This window comes from Glycine max, chromosome 19, assembly GCF_000004515.6.
Source record: "Glycine max cultivar Williams 82 chromosome 19, Glycine_max_v4.0, whole genome shotgun sequence".
In the NCBI taxonomy this organism is placed as follows: Eukaryota; Viridiplantae; Streptophyta; class Magnoliopsida; order Fabales; family Fabaceae; genus Glycine; species Glycine max.
This window is the reverse complement of record NC_038255.2, coordinates 34,558,182-34,577,036: the sequence shown is the minus strand read 5'-3', so window position 1 is coordinate 34,577,036 and position 18,855 is coordinate 34,558,182. Positions and strand designations below refer to the sequence as shown.

Here is an 18,855-nt window from a genome sequence, read left to right as displayed (position 1 = left end):
TTAAAAATAAATTCAACTGAATGCATAGATTTCAATAAATGACATGGTTTCACACGTTGCTATGAGCTTATGTCGTATTCATCAACAAATTCAAGGACATCAATCATTGAAGTAAAGAAAGAGATCAAGTTAAGTAATGTACTATATCATAAGTCTCATCTTGTTTCAATGTAATTTCTTGATTCAAGTCAGAACCACTTAAGTTTCTCCAGTCTTTAATGCTTCAGTAACTTTAAGAATTTTGCTTTCTCTAAGAATCTCTCATTGTTTATATGAAGCTCCAACAACATTATATAGATTGTTAACCAAATTAAAAAAATAATTCAACTTGTTTTTTTAACTATCACAAGTATCAATTGAAGTCATGAGCAAAGAAATGAACATATAAAATGCATAATTGTTTTCTTTCAATATCAAACTTTTGAGGCCATTAAATTCACCTTATATTACTAGTCACATCATATCCTTGTCCACACATTCTTGATAAACTTAAACTATATTTTGCTAACAATGATTCCAATGCTCATGTTAAAGATACAAAACTTGTATCTGAAACATAAACAAAAGTACAAGACCAAGAAATCTCTTAATGGCACTTTCATTTTTATTTACGTAACGCAAAACAATAAACATTTGCTCCTTAATTGATATATCTTAAGATTTATCAACTAAAATGACAAAGAAATCATCTCTAACATCAACAATATTTTTTGTGGTCTCACAAGGTACAACTATCACAATATCTTTTTGAATATTAGGTGTCATTAATTTGAGATTTCCATAAGCATTGTTTAGAACCTTATACATCTCTTTATTATGATTAACAAGAAAATGTATAATCTCAAGAAAATTACCTTGATTTGGTGAATAAACCGATTCATCGTGACCACAAAATGCCAACCACTACCTCAATAAAAATCAAATACAATTAATTGTTGTTGTATCCACCCCCCAGATGAACCCACCCCCCCCACACAGAGCTTGTTGTTTTGTTTTGTTTCGTTTTTCATTTCATTGTGTTTGTGTCTCTTCTCTTGTTGTCATATAAAAGGAAATCCCAAACCCAAAATCAAACTGAAACCTCGCTCGCTACAACATCTCACTGCAACTCAATACAAGAAAAAACAATTTCCTTTGTGAACCCTCCTTCTTTGCTTCACTCGAATTCTTCCTTCCTACTGCTATATATTTATGTATGTGTTGCTTCTTGGAATCTCAACTCAATTTTTCAGTTTTGGTTTTTATTTTAAATGTTTGCACTTTTTTGTTTATGTGGTTTCCTTTGTTCTCTTTGTCTTTTCTAATATGTGGTAATTGATTGGGGTTTCTATCAATTAGGATTATGATGTGGTTTTTTTAATTGGTTTTTACATACATGTATGTGTAAATTCTATTTCTTGTTTGATTAATCATTGGACGGAGGAGGACTATTTCATGTTTGAATACCTTCTTTTTGTCTGTGGAAAGATAATTGTTGATATGTATAATGGAAGAAGTATGAATGGTTTGGTTGGAATTTGGAATGAACAATCCCGTGAAAGCTTATGAAAATCCTTAATAATTTTTTTTTCATGTTCATGTGGGACTTATGATATATTTTGTTTCATATTCAATTCGAGTCCTTGCCTTGTGGTCATAACAATAACACTCTTACTTGTGTATGAGTGTGTGTGGCCTTAAACCCTAAACGCTTTCAGGTGTGTGTTGATGTGGCCATTTTCATGTTGTGTGTGGCTATAAACCCTAAACACTCTTGCATTTGTCTCTCTCTCTCTCTCTCTATATATATATATATGTGTGTGTGTGTGTGTGTATTGATGTCACCATGTTCATTTGAGCAAGTGTATTGATTTGGCCAGAGCATTGACAACACTTACATGTGTGGCTCTATTTTTTTTTACATAATTGTTATCATGAGTAAACTTTAAGTAGCTTGTCATGAAACTAAATGTTTTAAAGTGGAAGATTCTCATGTATTAGAGTGCAAAATTAGAGTTACATGCGAAGCTAGTCAATTTTATGCATCTTAGTACTAGATGCGTTTACTTGCATTTCTTTAACTTGTTTGCTTTACATCTATTTTTTCCTTTATGTGCTCTAATGTCACTGATATTGCCAAGTGTATGTCTTCTACGTGTGCATTCATGCTTGTGATTTGATCTCATTAAGATTGGCAAGCATGTTTGTGTCTGTCACATTTGTGCCTACGTGTGCTAGTGTTCTATTCTCTATTTGTATGTCTTCCATGTGTGCATCCATATGTCATTAAGATTGGCAAAAATGTGTGGGCCTATAGCACACGTGTCTTTGTATGTTGGTTTTCCATCCTTTGTTCATAGCTTTGGTTACCTAGGTTTTTCATTTGTTTGTGTAGTCTCATAGCTTTGATTACCTAGACTTTCTCTTATATTTCTTTAAAGGCTTATTTGGTTAGATTTCTATGTTAATTTTACTTTGACAACCAACTATTTCTTTTGATTTTTGTGGTTTATTGCAAACAAAAAAAATTCTTAATTTCCATTTAATTTTGTCAAGGTTTTAAATTGTAGTTTGCAAACATAGGATAAATTGTTAGAATTCTTGTTTTTGTAAGTAAAGACATGGAATCCGCAATCTTCTTCATCTTTTCTTCTTTCTTAACCATCAAATTATCTTATATCTCCTTCTATAGTTTATATATATTACTATGACATTTGTTTCTAGAAATTATAATACTAAAGTAGTCCTATTTGATAGTTTTTAATATGGATTCATGTTTCCTTAAAATACTTAAAATTTTCTTAACCATTATCACATATCATTTTTTTTAAAATTAAACTACATATATAATTGTTTATATATTGTTAGATACAAATTAAAAAATTGATTATGTCCATTGACAAAATATTCACTGGTGCATCACACAAGACAACACCCTAGTTTGTTTCTAAAAAAATTATCAAATATTTAAAAATAATCTTATATCATAATATATTATTTATATTTATTATAAAATTAAATTAAATTATAATATATATATATATATATATATATATATATATATATATATATATATATATATATATATATATATATATATTATATCTTAGGTTAGAAACCATATATATCTTCTAACTCATTATAGTAATCTCGTTTACGGCGTGGACGGTCACTTATCCAAGAGAATTTTATACACAATCGGAATTAAATATAAATTCTCTTACTAAATAAATTATTTTATATATTTAAAAGTATTTGTTAAGAAAATACTAATTTGGGTAATTAAACACTTATCATTAATTAAAGATTATCACATAATTTGAAATTATTATTAACTTTTATAATTCATTGTTTTGACTAAAAATGGTGCGTTTTGTTGGAGCAGCACTTAGCCTGAGGACTCACGAGCCACCAAACGAACAACTGAGCAAGGGTTCTCTTCAACGTTTCACCCTAAAACCTCGCCCGTTTCTTTTCGGTGTTTGTTGCTGGCGCATTCTACTGTGAATCTTGCCGGAGTGAAGGTCCGAGGAGCGTCGCAGCAGTGTGGGTGTTTGGTTGTCGTGGAGGTTGTGTTGTCACGGAGGCCGGAGGAGCGCAGCGTGTCGCAAATCTCGCCCCTCTCTCTTCGGTATCTGTCGCCGGAGCAGTCCACCGTCATTCTCGCCGAAGTGAAGGTTCGGGGAGCATCGCAGCAGCGTGGGTTTTTGTTTGTCGCGGAGGCCGGAGGAGCGCAGCGCGTCGCAGCTGAAGATCTCCAAATCTCCATTCTCCAATATTCTGTTTCCGTTTCAGTCTTTCAGACTTTAATTTGGTAATAACTTAATTTAATGTTTCTTCTTTCATATGTGCATTTATGCAAGCTGAGATTGAAGTTTGAAGAATCACTGTTGTTCGGGCCTTCGAGGAATATGTGTGTTTGTATCAATGTTGTGTTTGATGTTTTTTGCTAGAAGCCTAGAAGTGCTGAATACTTGGATGCAATAGCTTATGTAGTTTTGTTTATACTTTTTTGAATGTTGAAGTAAATTTGTATCTCTGTCTCTGTCAATGAATGTATCTGAAATGAAATTAATCTGAAATTTGTATATCTATGTCATAATTGCATAATCTGAAATGAAATTCTCCTGGAGTATGGATGGACTTCTCTTCATCTAGTGTTATTTTGGATGTTAGGTACTTTTAATTTGGAGTTATATATATATATATACACACACAATATTTTAATATATACCAGGCCAAATTGGGTCAGTTAGTGACCCAGCGGTTCGACCACCGACCCACTTCCTTGACCGGGCCGATTTTCACAACATTTACTCAATCTCCGTCTATTTATAATTATTATTATTATTTTATTTTTGGGAAAAATGTGTTTATATACTCCATACTTTCCTTTTCGGCAAGTGAATCAGGCAAGGGACTCGCTAGCTAACTTCCACCAAACCTTCCTTCACAATCCTAGATCTCCAATTCTCCCTCTATTCAATTGCCTCTTTGCTTTCAAATTTCAAATCTTGCTTTGTTGTTCCAGAATCTTCTCTTCTGCTTTTGATTTGTTTCTGTTTGAACTTGTGGTGGTAGTTAGTTACTAGTTAGTTGTGACTTTGGTTTCCGTGGGTTGGACGAGCGTTAGCATTTTTGGTGCGTAGCATGGCAAAGAACAGGAAATAAAAATCTCTGTGCTATTTTTAGAGGTTATTGGGATTTGGGATTTTAGTAACTTTGTAAATGCTGCTGCTAACTTAGTTGAGCTGCTGGTGGTTGATAGCTTGCAAGTTGCAACTGGCTAGCTTGACTCATCCTTAAGTTTAATTTTGCAAGGCTGATAATAGTTGTATTGATTTAGTGGTTCCAATTTTCAAAATTAATGAAGGTTTATAATTTGTAGTTTCGAAAGTAAGCATTAGAAATTAGAAAAAAAAACTGTCTTGATCTTTTTTAATCCTAGTAGTTGTAGTTGAATAAATTGGTTAAACTATTGTTTTCCATGATATGTCTTTGCAGTTCCCACTTTTGCATCTAGGCGATAAAGAATTTATTCATTTGAGTTGCACAGCTCTACCAGTACCAACAGTTCAACACCATCAGGCTCTACTAACCTGGCTGGTATGCATTTGTTCTTTTTATTATTGTTGTTGGAGACAAGTGACTTGGTTATCTCTATTCTCTGGTCAGTTAGGAAATGTGGGAATCTGTGAATTAGGGATTGAGAAATTTTCTATGATAGTTTTGGTTTGCCTGCTATGTTTCCTAAAGACAAATGATACCATTAAACCAAGCAGATAGGAGCCTTGAAAAATTTTCTAATTTCCATTCAGTTTTGTCAAGGTTTTAAATTGCGGTCTGCAAACGCAGTATAATGGTTTTGGGGATCTCTGCTGCTGCATCACAACTGCAATTGTGGCTGCATCAATCGCAATTTAGGTAATTGAAATGCAACCACAACTTTGATGACAACTACAATTTAAAACCTTGAGTTCTATACTTGCAATATTAATTTATTAATGCCCCAAGTGTTTATGTCTATTCATCTTTTAAAACATTACATCTATTGGCCAAATCTATTAGTTTATTCATTTGCAATTTTGCATAATCCTAAAATTCAGTTTGGTTTGCCTAAGCCCATATCACTTCTCGTTTGTGTTCTTGGAGACAGTGCATTTGTCTATGAAGTGAGGAGCCACATAAATAAATTAATTACTATTGCAAGTACTTAACTACTTTTAAGTAATAATTGTGTAATCTGTACTTGCACTTTTATTGACATATGTTCAGACAGGGATATGCAAATTGCAAAATAATGGTACATGTTGGTCTGTTCTGCTTTGATGTATCAGAAAACTAGAGTATGATACTGGTTCGACCATGAAAAGATTTTCCCATATTTTATTTTATCCTATATAAAATGATCTAAATTGAAGGTCCAACTCAGAACAAGCATTTGGAATGCTTGGCTCTGGATGTGTGTAGACCCTATACATATTGCTTGTAGAGTCCATACCACAATTACCAATTTGCTTGACTCCATGCACCATAGGCATTTCATGTATATGAATATGGTTATCATTTTGGAAACGATACATTTGTTAGGAGTTTGGGACTATTTCAAGTACATCTAGCTGGGATACTTTGTTTTGAAGGATTACTTCATCTAATTTGCTTAATAAATGTGTTTTTTGAATAGCTGATGTGTGTACTTGTTTATCAATAAATAAATCTGTATCTTTATGTTTTGTATGCTAATTTTTTTGCTGGTGTTGATTCTATCCTAATTTTGGTGTTGCCTTGGTTTCCTTATTTGAAGGTTTTTATCAAAGTTGGAATTCTAGTTGATTACTTTTCCTGACTCTAATCAGAAAGATGGGAAGCACATTTAATCCACAGATTTTGGTGGAAAAACTAGCCAAGCTGAATGTTTCACAAACAAGCATAGAGAGTATCCTTCAAGATCATTTTTTGTGCTATAATGTATGTTTAATATTGTATTGTTCAAGCAGTTGTTTTTATCTGTTTCCACTTTATTGAGTTCGTCCAGCCATGGATTTAGTGTTTAACATCACCTATTGCCCAGAATGTGTTTTACTTTATTTGGAAGTTGGAACATTAGCCCTGAAATGTTGGCAGGGGTGTAATACTCCTTCAACTGGTTTCTAAGCACCCTCCTCTCTCCTTGGTTTATTGCAATGATAAACCCCTCCCTTCCTATTTCTAATGAGGAACTGTTAATGAAATTCCATATTCACCAGTAAACAATGCAATATAACTGTTATTTCTTTCTTTACCTTATGATGGCTGATGATAATCTTGTACAAAATTCATCTCCACATGTGGCTGGAGTCTTTTTGTCTCCCACACACACACACACACACGCACATTACGTGATTTCTTTGTGTTCTTTTTTGAATTTTTTGCATTCAAGTATTTGCTGCTGCTTAGATATCATCCTTAACGTGGTTAAGCCCTGTCACACTGGTGTATTTTTCATATGAACAAAGCCAAACAAGTTGTTGAAACATGGGATAGACAATTTCATAGTTCTTCACGTGAGAAGAGATTGGCATTTCTGTATCTTGCAAATGATATTTTACAGAACAGCAGGCGAAAGGGTTCTGAATTTGTTGGTGAATTCTGGAAGGTTCTTCCAGAAGCTCTTCGAGATGTGATTCAAAATGGAGATGATTTTGCGAGGAATGCAGCACTTCGGCTGGTACTTGAGTAATTCATTGTTCTTAGTTAGAAATTGTGATACATGCTAGTTCTCTTCTCATGCCTTTTACCTTAAAACAAGGCATGCAAATTGATTCAAAGCTCTTAAGGCAATATAGCTTTAGACTAACCACCAACTCAGATACTGAGTTGTAAATTTTGTTATTTACAGGCTTGGTTAAATGGTAGTAGGTCCAGACAATAAAGAAAAGTGCAAAGTTTTTTGGCAGTATTTTCTAAGTTTATTACAAATTGATTTGTCAAGTTGGCTTTACATAGAATAGCAAGGTGGTTAGATGGGCCAAAATTGCTTTTATAATGTTCCAAAGTTCACACATCAAGTTTTCCGTCTGCAAACTTTTCGAACAAATGTACAATATGGTTTTCCTTAGTTAAATGTTTGGAGTTTTAGTCTTTTATTTTTGAAAATTGCATTTATATTTTGATTTTGATAACAGTGAACAATTAAATGTTTTTGAACTGAGGCAATACCTGATTCAACTGTAGTTGAATTCTGAATTCAAATCTTAATAGTTTTGTCGGATGTATTCTTTTTGGAATTCTCTAGATCTTGCTTTTTATAGATATGCCTATGTTATAAGTTTTTAAAATAGTATAACTGTAGAGTCTCGCTTTTCACTTCAATCGCAAGTTGTCAAATGAAGGATTTTCCTTTTGTTTACTTGGGTGAATGGTTGCATAGTAGTTGGACTAGCTGCGCCACCCTACACAACAGAAAGGCACCCCAATGTCTGACATGTTAGAGACGCGGAGAGGGAAAAATGACGTCTGACATGGCAGACACATAGCGTGACACATATCACTGCACTAGAGGCCTTCAACACATAAAGAGAGGAGTTGCCCCCTTCATTAGAGCAATGTTTACATTTTGGGGTGTAAACTAAAAGTCTAAAACTCTCGTGGTCTTTATGGGAATGTATTGTGCCACCATCCTCAAGCTTGAAAGTAGTCAATAGCGAAAAACGGTGCAGAGTAGCTGCCACCAAAAATGGAATAAAGGATAGAGGGATGATTGCTATTTTTATATTACACATTAGATACAAATTTTGTTTGTGGCTGTGCATTCAAATTTGCAGTTACTATGAGTGCTCTGTCTATCTTGTACTCTTATTTCTTAATCTCTCAAGTCTTGACCTCTCTCTGCTGTAATTGGGGGTGCTCTGTCATGCACTTGCATTGCTCTCCTTTTTTGGTGGCTTGGAGGTGTTGTCTTTGTTTTTTAAGAGTTAAAAACGGCATATGCCAATGCTGAGCAAGGGGATAATAGGGCAGGGACTGGTGGTAGTGGGGCAGGGGCTAGTGTTTCAAGTGGAGGTATCCATCCAATTGTTGAGTAGTAGAAGAGAGAAAAATATACCAAAAACTCCGATTGACTAAGGCAGGATGTAGGATGGCTTCATGGTGGTAGTGTTGATGCAAATACCAGAAAAATGGAGTGCAAGTATTATGAACGTGTTTATCCTAGAGGAGTTTATCAATTCAAGTACCATCCAAGAGGGAGTAAGAAAGATATTTAAGAGTGTTAAACTATCGTGAATGAAGTTAGGAAGCAAATGTGGGACATTGTTTATGAGTTGCAATAGATGACTTCAAGAGATGAAGAACAAAGTAGCTTTGGTGATTTTATTGATGAGGATGAAAAAATGAAAAGGATAGAAGTTGAGAGTCCTGCTAGTATCTTCAAGAAGACAGGATCGAGCTTTTGAACAACTCTCATAGATATATCCCATGATCGACTTTTTCTTACACCATTAAAGGCTTCTTTTATCTTCTCTTTAGCTAGACCTGTTTCTTCATAGATGTATCCTCTGATTGACTTTTTTTTTCAGAATCCATCAAGTAGTAAGGGAAAAGTTCCCCTTAAGCAATTTGAAAGATTCTTGTAGATATCCTTATCAATGATTTAATTTTCAACAAATTTTCCTTCTTTTGTCTTTGAAAATTGACTATCCTCCCATCCCTTGGATGTGAAAATCCATCCAATGCCCCCTTATTTTTATTCAAGCATCTCAAACACAAGTAATATGTGGCAAAGCGTGTAATGACAGGTGTAATCAAATCAAATCATCTGGTAAAGTGATGCAACAAAGAAATGGGCCTAGTCCTAGAATAGATATGAATTGTGATCCTTTTACCCATTGGAATGGTCTTTTGATGGAGTTGTATCTTCTCAAAATCCTCCAACATTAGGTTAATGCAATGAGCTGCACAAGGTATCCAATAAAGATTCCTCTTCATCTACATTCCTCCGATTGTTGTGTAATTTTCTGTGTTGTTAGTGACAATTCGGATAACATTTTCCTAACCAACTTGTTCAACAACCTTGTCTATCAACTTAAAATTTTTATAATGCAATGAGCTGCACAAGGTGTCCAATAAAGATTCCTCTTCATCTACATTCCTCCGATTGTTGTGTAATTTTCTGCGTTGTTAGTGACAATTCGGACAACATTTTCCTAACCAACTTGTTCAACAACCTTGTCTATCAACTGGTTACTTGAGAAGCATTAATTGACCTCAGAAAGAAAGTTCCCTTAGGACCATTTACCAAAAATGATAGGTATACCTCCATTTATCGGTGCATCCATCATAATGATGTTCCACTCCTCTCCATCTCCTATAACTCATCAATAAGAAAATATGTAATTTTTTATCATGTTTTCTTGTAGTTTAAATGTTCATGATAAAATAAATTATGTGAAATGTAGGCATAGGTGAAATTTCTTTCCATGTATCATGACTTTCTCCTTTATGCAGATTGGTATATGGGAAGAGAGGAAAGTTTTTGGTTCTCGCGGTCAAATTCTTAAGGAAGAGTTTGTTGGGAGTCATGTGGAAAATAATAGCCGAGATGTGAAACCTACAAACATGAAACTGGTAATAGTTTCTGTCTTGATTTAGATGATTTAGTGCACCTACCTGCTCTGCATGCTGATTGTGTTTCTTATGCTTTATTCTTAACTATCGCAGAGGCCATCTGTGGGGAATGCATTGGAGAAAATAGCTTCAGGTTTTCATGTTGTTTATGGAGGGCAAACAGATGAAGATGCCGTATTGAGCAAGTGCAGGAATGCCATTAACTGTCTTGATAAAGCAGAAAAGGAAATAGTTTCAGGTATGTCAAATTATCAGTTACTTATAATTGTTTGCCTATTTAATTTAATTGTTAATTTGTGATTCATGCGTGAGTGACCTCTCTTTGTTAGTGTATGTGTATTGTATCTGTCCAGTATCAGCTGTAGTACAGCTGCTTGACAGTGTGATAGTTGTTAGGAAGATTTAGTCAGTTACAACTGTAAGTGAATACAACTATTACACACACACTACAAATAGATTGTAACTATCTCAGATCAATAGACTAACACTCAGATTCTCTCGGATTCAATTTCTCTCTACCCTGAACTCTGAGAGTCTTGAGCATGAATAACTCATTGCTGATATTTTTTTAAAACTTTTCTTTAACTATTGTATCTGTATTGTCTGAATGTCAAAAGGTTAATTGCTGTTTTTGCTTTGACTTTATTAGTCAACTCAGCTTAGGTGCAAAATTCTTATCAGTGCTAATTCATAACATAATGAAGAAAAAACTTTGGAACAAAAGGTTTTCTAAAGCCTAATTAGTCTAGGTAGCTGTCATGACTTGTATCATCTCTTCTTACAATGACAGTACTCAAGATTTTTCATGAATATAAATAATAAGAAGCTTCCTAAGGGTGCATTTGGATAAATTTTGAAAACAGTGCTTTTATGATATAGCTTTTCTCGAGTTGTAGAAGTTCCTCTTTCTAGTTTATGAAAGAATAATGAAATTACTTTTTGGCAGGAAGGGTTTACTTTTTATTTTTTGAAAAAATTATCCAGTGATCTGAACGACTTTAGGCATATTTTGTTATTTTCAAAATTTAAAAAACACTTTTCTACAAAAAGCACAACCAAATGGACCCTAAAATATTTTAGAATTCTTGGTTTTTTTTTTTTTTGCACAGCAAAAATCATATAGTATTATATATAGTTCAGTACTAGGTGTACTGAAAAGATCAAATATTTACAAAGGCATATAACTGCCAAACCCAACTATAGGGGAGTAAAATACAAAAGCTAAAACCAAAAAGGTCAAAAACCCCCTAAGACAGCTCCTCCTTCAATGTAATAGACCATTGGTTGAAGTGAATATGGAAATCTTTGTCCATACATTTTAACCATGACCAAGTAAGGAATAAGGCTTCATCCATGACTTTTTGAGGGTTGAAAATCTGGTTTTTGAAAACCGAGAGATTTCTGTGCTTCCAAATAGTCATGGCTAGAGCTATCCATAACACCTCCCATCTCTTGTCTATATAGCTTTTCCTATTCCAATGAGAGAATTGCATGAAATGATTCTTAGGCTCAATAGGGAAAGGGCCCACTCTATTGACCCAGCTCAAAGCCTCCCACCAAAGACTCCTAGTTCTTGTGCAAGAGAACATGATGTGGCCGACGTTTTCCTCTTCAAGATCACATAAAGGGCATCTATAGGAAGGCAACTCCACCTGTCTCCTTCTCAGATTAGCCTTAGTAGGCAATCTGTTTTTGAAAATTCTCCAAGAGAAAGCAATTGTCCTTGGGGGAATTTTCAGATTCCAAATAATCTTGGAAGCGCTGTCTTCATTATCAAAACTGCCCTCACCCTTCAAGAGATTGTAGGCTGACTTTGTGGAATAAGCCCCACTAGGATCAGCCCTCCAAATAAGAGAATCCAAGCTAGAGAGGTGGATCTGAACATCATCAATGTCATCCATGAAAGCTGCTACCATATTAATTTCGTGATCAAAGAAATTTCTCCTCCAATGCATCTTCCATTCCCATCTATTGTCAACGAAGTGGCCCATTAAGCTGATAGTAGAATCTTGCTGATAACTGACTTGATACAGGGCAGGATATTTGTCTTGGAGAGTTAATTCATCCTCCCTCCACTTATCCTTCCAAAACTTAATTTTGGCCCCACTACCCACCTTCCAGAATTCTTGGTTTTGTAATGTAGAATGAAAACCCTATTATAAAATCTGTAGCACTCGGTAGTTAATAGATGTTGGGAGAGAAAAGTTGGACAAGACATAGCAAAAGATAGCTATTACATTGCAAATATTATCTTATGGAATATTTCTTATCCATGTTATGTCAATTGAAGTCTAATTATTTGCCATAATTAACTTAAATTACCTTAAAATAAGGTAAAAAATAATTTCCTACAGAAGTTAGTCAAGTTACAATAATATAATATGGCAGTATAGGAATCAATTGATTTTCCAAGGAAAACCTTTTGATCCCTATAAAGTCATGGATCATGCTATCTTTTTAGCTTGGCCATGGTTAAAGGCTAAAGTGAAAGACTTTAATACTAGTTTCAACCATTGGTCTTCCAATATAACGAATTTCGTTGCCTAGATTGGTTGGGCTTGTATGTTTTTGTTGTATTAGTTTGGGTTGTTCTTATGGAGGGCAGCACTTTGGTGCCTTGTAACTTCTATCTCTGGTACCACTGGTACTGGTTTATCTATCAATAATATATATTTTCTGCCTTCCAAAAAAAAAAACAAGCAAGCCTTATCCTACTTAGTAGGTCCGGCTACATTAATCAATTTGACACCATTGGGGTCTATCAAAAACCATAAGTTATTTTGACAAGCCTTTGTCCTTGATCATTTTGTTGTCGATGATTGATTGCATTAGCTCAAAGCAATATGTTTTGAACTTGCTTTTAAATCATCAATTCATTTCATGCACTTTGTGTATATGTTGTCATGTTAAGGAAAAAATATAGTATTTTTTTGTTAATGTGTTTATCTAAGCTGAAATGCTTGTTGATTGCATCTTCTTGTATATACTTTGCAATTCAATCATCAATGTGTAGGGCAATTCGGTGGATCTGCACTAGTGGATGAGCTCCAGGGGCATAATGCCATACTGAAGGACTGCATCGAGCAATTAACAGCCATAGAGTCATCTAGAACTAGTCTTGTGTCACTCTTGAGAGAAGCTCTCGAGGATCAGGTTCTTTTTTGAGACTTAACCTTCACAAAATTGATAAAGCCTATATTATATACTTCTAACATGCTTTTGTTCGCAGGAATTCAAGCTGGGTCAAGTCCGTAGCCAGATTCAGGTTTGGAACTTATCCAAATTCAATTAGTTATAGTTTCTGTCTTTCTTTATACATGAATATATAAGATGGCAAAGACTTGCCAATCACGTGCTAAAAAATTGCACTATCATCTATCTGAAAGACAGTGGTTATGAGTAACTTCCCTATGAGGATATTAGTGTCTTTATCTGCTGGGGAAATAAAATCTTGAAATGAAAAGAACTGTGTCCTTGCTTTTTATTGTTGCTGTTTTTTTTTTACCTTTTAAAAGATTCCTTTTTCTGATTTTTTTTAATCTACCCTTCTATTTTATTAAACTATTGGAAAATGGCTCTCAGCCATCAATGGGTGATTTAAAACTATTGTAATTCATTTAAAGTCAATATTATATAACATTTTGTATATTATGTTGCATTGAATGCTTTTTATGTACTTATGGATTGAAACATTTGTAATGATTTCAAATCACTTTATAGATAACAGATAAGTAGAAGACTGTATAAACTATAAAATGTTCTCTTTTTTCTCTTTTTTATAGAGGGGTGTGATGTGGAGAAGGTTGTCTTGTAAGTTGCAATTGAGAGTATCTAGAACTATTCTTCTATTCTATGATAGTATGATTTCTTTTTACCATTAAAAGCAATCTTTTTATTTTACTCGGCGTTTTAAATCTGTTATATTGGTCTTCTAATAATCTCGTGAATTAACTGTAATAAAAGCTTAAGTTGTTAGTTAAGTCAAGTTTTGGTCTGTTATGGTAGTGGCTGATTGTTACCCAACATTTTTTGTCACATTTCCTGTGCTGCCATTGCTAGTCCCTTCCTAGAATCCCCATGACTTCAAGCTCAAACAATATAAACATGAGGACCCCCTCTCATTTGGTGTGAAAATTTTCATCGCCAAATGTTTTGATCAAATATGCCTTCTTAGGAACATCTTCAATCACCGCATAGAAGTTGAGTAGTTAAAATTATTTGGCTTTGTCTATCAGTGAATCCTAGGGTCACTTTGATTGCTTTGGATTGGAGAATGGAAATTCAACATTTGACATTCCCTTGAATTTGAAGTCAATGGTGGTAGAAGTTTGATTACCAGCTGTGTGCTTTCTTATGACAATATATGCTCCACTATTTTGGTCAATTTTAAAACCTTAGAGATGTGCTTCATCTTTTGGAGCAATCCTAACAACTTATTTGGTAATGGTATTAAATGCTTATATGACTCAGCCCAGATACTGGTGTCCCTTAGACAATTAGATCATGACATAAATGATTCAGTTGCTTAGGGAGGCTGCAGTAAAGGAGTTGAAAATGTTTTTGCAAGCTGATCATCAAGGCTTGTTAAACAACCTTGAGAACTTGTATGCGGTATTAGTTTTTCGTGCTATACATTCTAACCTTAACCAAATTTTGACTAGTTGAGAGGTTCTGCCTATGGAAAATCTCATTCCTCGTATTCTGAGGGTTCCACCACCAAATGCTCTAGATTCCTGCTCCTACATGATTGACACATCAGCTAAGTGATTGCCTCAAGATATTGTGGTGTTTGAAAGTCAAGGAAGCTGAGGAGGTGGGGGCCTTTGTGGATGTAGTTGTCTCCAATGCATTTATTGCAACAATCAAGCCACACTTAGTAAACTCGTTATTTCCTTAATGGATTTCCTGAGAAACCTAGCAATTTCACATGGTAATTTTAGTCAAGAAGAGGAGATTTGAAATCTTGTATCCTAAGAAGAGAAATGATACCATTAATGGATTTCCTAATAAACCTATGTGTCTCCAAACAAATTTAGTTCTCTGCTGCCACTATTGCTTGACAGGTAAGTTACAATTTGTATCCGTCATACTGGGGATAGTCCATCGTCTTTGATTCCTTATTCAGATATCTTTGACCCTGTAGTTGTTATGGAAAGAAATATCCAAATAGAAGCCATCTTAGCTACTAGAGAAAATGTATCACTATAATCAAGTGTAAAGTTTGTGTGAGAGAAAAGGTGAATTCGTAGAACAGAAAATTTTATCGAGTCATTGTTACAGATACAGAGAGAAACTATTTAGAAACCTAACTGGCCAACTCCGCATAGGAGAATTGGTCTTAAAAAAGGCACTTGTAATTCAGTAAGGAAACACTGAATTCAAAGAACTTCAGCAACTTTGTTAGCTAAACTCCTGTATTCAGCTTCGGTGTTGGATCTTGCAACAAGTGTTTGCTTCTTTGACCACCAGGAAATTAGATTTAGAACAAGGTAAATACATGAGGCAGTTGTAGATTTTCTGTCATCTGGGTCTGAACCCCAATCAGCATCCGAGGAAGCTGTAAAGGGGCGAGACTGAGGTAGGGCTTAGAAGAAGACCATGACGTAGGGAAACATTTTGGTACCTTGGAATCACTCTAATTTTTCTGGCATTGAACTTGTATTGATCACCTTCAGGTTGAACTCACATTGAGTACAGAACTAAGGTTTTGTTTATCATTCAATAAAAGATTCCCACCTTCTCTTTCTATTTCATATACCAGTGTAATAGACTTGCTTGTCTATTGATAGGCAATCTGCCTAAGGAAAATGAATTTTTGTTGTTGGTAATCTTTGAAATTTAAGAAGCAAAATGTGGTTGCTCAGTCCTGTGGAGAAGCTATATATTGAGCTATGACAATGGTCACTTGTAAACTCAGATGAAATAGTTATTCTGTGATTTAAAGTATGTGAATGTTGATCAAGTGGAACTATATTGTGATAATCAAGCAGCTTTACACATACATCAAATCCAATATTTTATCCAAGGACAGCATATATAAACTGATTGCCATTTAATAGGGAGAAAGTTATCTCCAAGTCCAAGGAAATCACTATTTTGTTAACTCTAGCAATCAATTTGCAGATATCCTTGTGGTCTATTTGGGCTCCTCTAAGCCAGTTCATGTGTAACAAACTTGGAACATATTATATTGAGAGACGGGGTGGGGGGCAGGTTTGATTATATATTCCGAATAGAATTAAGAAATATATTCCATGTATAATTAGTTTACGTTGGTTCCTTACATTAGTAATTTTCCAATATATAAACCTTGTATATTGAATCAGGCAGAGGATTTTAAGCTATTCAGAAATCTTTTTGCCCATCTATGGAGTTGTTTGTCACTCTACCTTTTGCTGAAACTCACATTTTCATTAGAAAGAGGTGTAGGGTGGCAGGAAGTATCAAACTGTTTATTACTTGGTCGTATAGACTTATTTTGATACCATGTTATGAACTAACTATCCCAAAAGCCTAAGTTGTTAGGTGAAGAATCATGAATAATTTTATGCCTAATATATAATTACCCCACCCATCTGTTAGAATTAACACTTCAGAACGTCAACTGGGGATGGTAGAAGTAAATTACTTTATTTCATGTATTATGTATTGAAATTGTTACTTTGGTGTAAGCATGGTTTCTCTTATATTTGATGCTTGTGTTAACAATTCAGGCTGCACATGTTCAGTCAGAACGGGCGACCAACACCTGCCAGCAATTACTGAATGTCAACAACATTCCATCATTAGCTGAGCAGAGCTCAAAGGAAATTCAAACCTCCATGACTCCTGCAAGTTTTAATATTTCTAGTGAAAGGGAGCAATCGGCTCCATTAATGTACACACCACAAGTGTCATTTTCTCAAAAATCTGGACACATTGAGGAAGATCCACGCAAGTCTGCAGCTGCTGCAGTGGCAGCAAAACTGACTGCTTCAACATCCTCTGCGCAGATGCTATCTTATGTGTTGTCATCCCTAGCATCAGAAGGTGTGATAGGAAATCCAATGAAAGAATCTTCAGCAGATTATCACTCTGAGAAGAGGACCAAGCTTGAGAATGACCAGCCATCTTTTGTACCATCTCAGAATCCTCAACAACCACTTCCTCCCTTTCCACTTTCTGAGTCTATTCAACACAATCCACCGACAACCAACCAACAATCTACTCCCAACGAACCACCACCTCCACCTTCTTCATCACCTCCCCCATTGCCGCCACCACCACCACCACCAATGTCACAGTACCCTGTGCCGCAGTTCATGCAGACTGCCGGATCCATTAGTAGTATGGCATACAGCTATGGCGTGACACAACAGCCATCAATTGCAGCCTATCCAGGTGTTGGGCCTTCCCTGAATAGTGTTTCTACTTTTACCCCGCCTCCAATGGGTACATATCAGGGTTTTCAGGGTTCAGATGGAAATTACTATAACCAGCCCTCATCAATGCCTATGGCCCCAATATCTCGACAATAAAATTCCCAGTCCTAGATCTTTTCGGCGTAAGGTTGCTTAGAAAAAGCCTTCATACCTCCACCCATAACCTTGGTATGGTAATCTGATTCTTCTACAGTCTGGTGTGCACAGTAAGTGCTTTGTAACTTTAGTTGTTGGCTGGTACTAATCTCCTGGAGCTAGAATAATTTCATTGTGTTACACCGAAGATAACGGGTTTGTACTATTGTTGAGTAGGGTTTATTTATTTCTTTATTTATCTTACTGTAAAACTTAGCATATTATTATTGCCTTGTGGCTTATTAGATGTGTGGTTTTAGAGGGTTGTAGGAATGTCTTTAGTAATTCGACATCAGTCAAAAGCCAGCTTGCACTTCTAAAAATCTGCATCCTTCTCTGCTGATGTGGTGTTATATGTACAGACCATGTCGTATTTTATGGATTTAGATGTTGTGTTGGAGCCAAAACTATGCGTTGAGGGCCCGGTTAATTCCGAACTTTTTATGATATACATGACAAGATTTGTTATATTTAAGTTTATAAATTTTCGTGTAAATTATGATATGAACTTTAGATTAAGCTGAGGACAGACGGATTTCAGCTATATGATGGTAAAGGAACGGAATTTGTCAAGCAAAGCAACGCCTGCGATTTGCAATTGAGTTTTCGTGAGTTTGTTTTTCCCTCTTACACAAGATTGTTTCTTTAAATAAGTTTTCAATCATATTATGAGCTATTATAAAAAAGCCAGAGGTTATTAAAAGTCAGTTAAAACCTAGTTATAAAAAACTTGAGGTTATTTTAGTCTCAATTATTTAGATTTTTTATGTTTTAATTTTGATTTGACATTTTCAATTATTTTATGCATCTTTTAGTTCTTGTAATTTTTATTCAAACGGACAAACGATAGTTTAACTTATTAATGGTCTTTGAATAAAATAATCAAAATCTTAATAGCATAAAATTATACGGATGAAAATTTAAACCGTAAAAGGCATATTTTTCTAATATGAAAAATTAGAAAACATTATGGATCCAACGTTTTGAGTGTTGTTTTGTGACAAAACAGACACTGTTGTGAAGTTCAGAACTTAAAATGGATTATTTGTGCTATATGCTGTAGTGTGTCATCGCAGGAACAAAAGACGGTTATTGTTACTTGACGAGTTAAAGAATGTAACAACTTATATGGGCATTATTATTCTCACTCCCATTCTTTCTAATATCACCAACATTTTAAACTCTTCTCCGCACCTTCTCTGTGCGTGTTTGGGAT

General features: G+C 34.8%; 1 protein-coding gene across 12 annotated transcripts; it reads left to right on the top strand.

The window, feature by feature from the left end:
* The first annotated feature begins 3,343 nt into the window (after positions 1–3,343).
* Positions 3,344–18,046, top strand: LOC100806108 (regulation of nuclear pre-mRNA domain-containing protein 1A). Of its 12 annotated transcripts, none has more exons than XM_006604097.4 (10): positions 3,344–3,793; positions 4,984–5,085; positions 5,298–5,403; positions 6,284–6,415; positions 6,939–7,186; positions 9,964–10,083; positions 10,177–10,321; positions 13,097–13,236; positions 13,313–13,348; positions 16,797–18,046. In XM_006604097.4, exons 4-10 carry the CDS (start codon positions 6,340–6,342, stop codon positions 17,598–17,600), a joined length of 1,569 nt encoding a protein of 522 aa, XP_006604160.1. In that variant the 5' UTR covers positions 3,344–3,793; positions 4,984–5,085; positions 5,298–5,403; positions 6,284–6,339; the 3' UTR covers positions 17,601–18,046. The 12 variants fall into 12 exon arrangements, with proteins under 12 accessions (XP_006604160.1, XP_040868386.1, XP_040868387.1 ...); XM_041012452.1 differs by having other exon boundaries at positions 3,353–3,793; positions 5,335–5,403; XM_041012453.1 differs by having other exon boundaries at positions 3,353–3,793; positions 5,308–5,403.
* Positions 18,047–18,855: the final 809 nt, after the last annotated feature.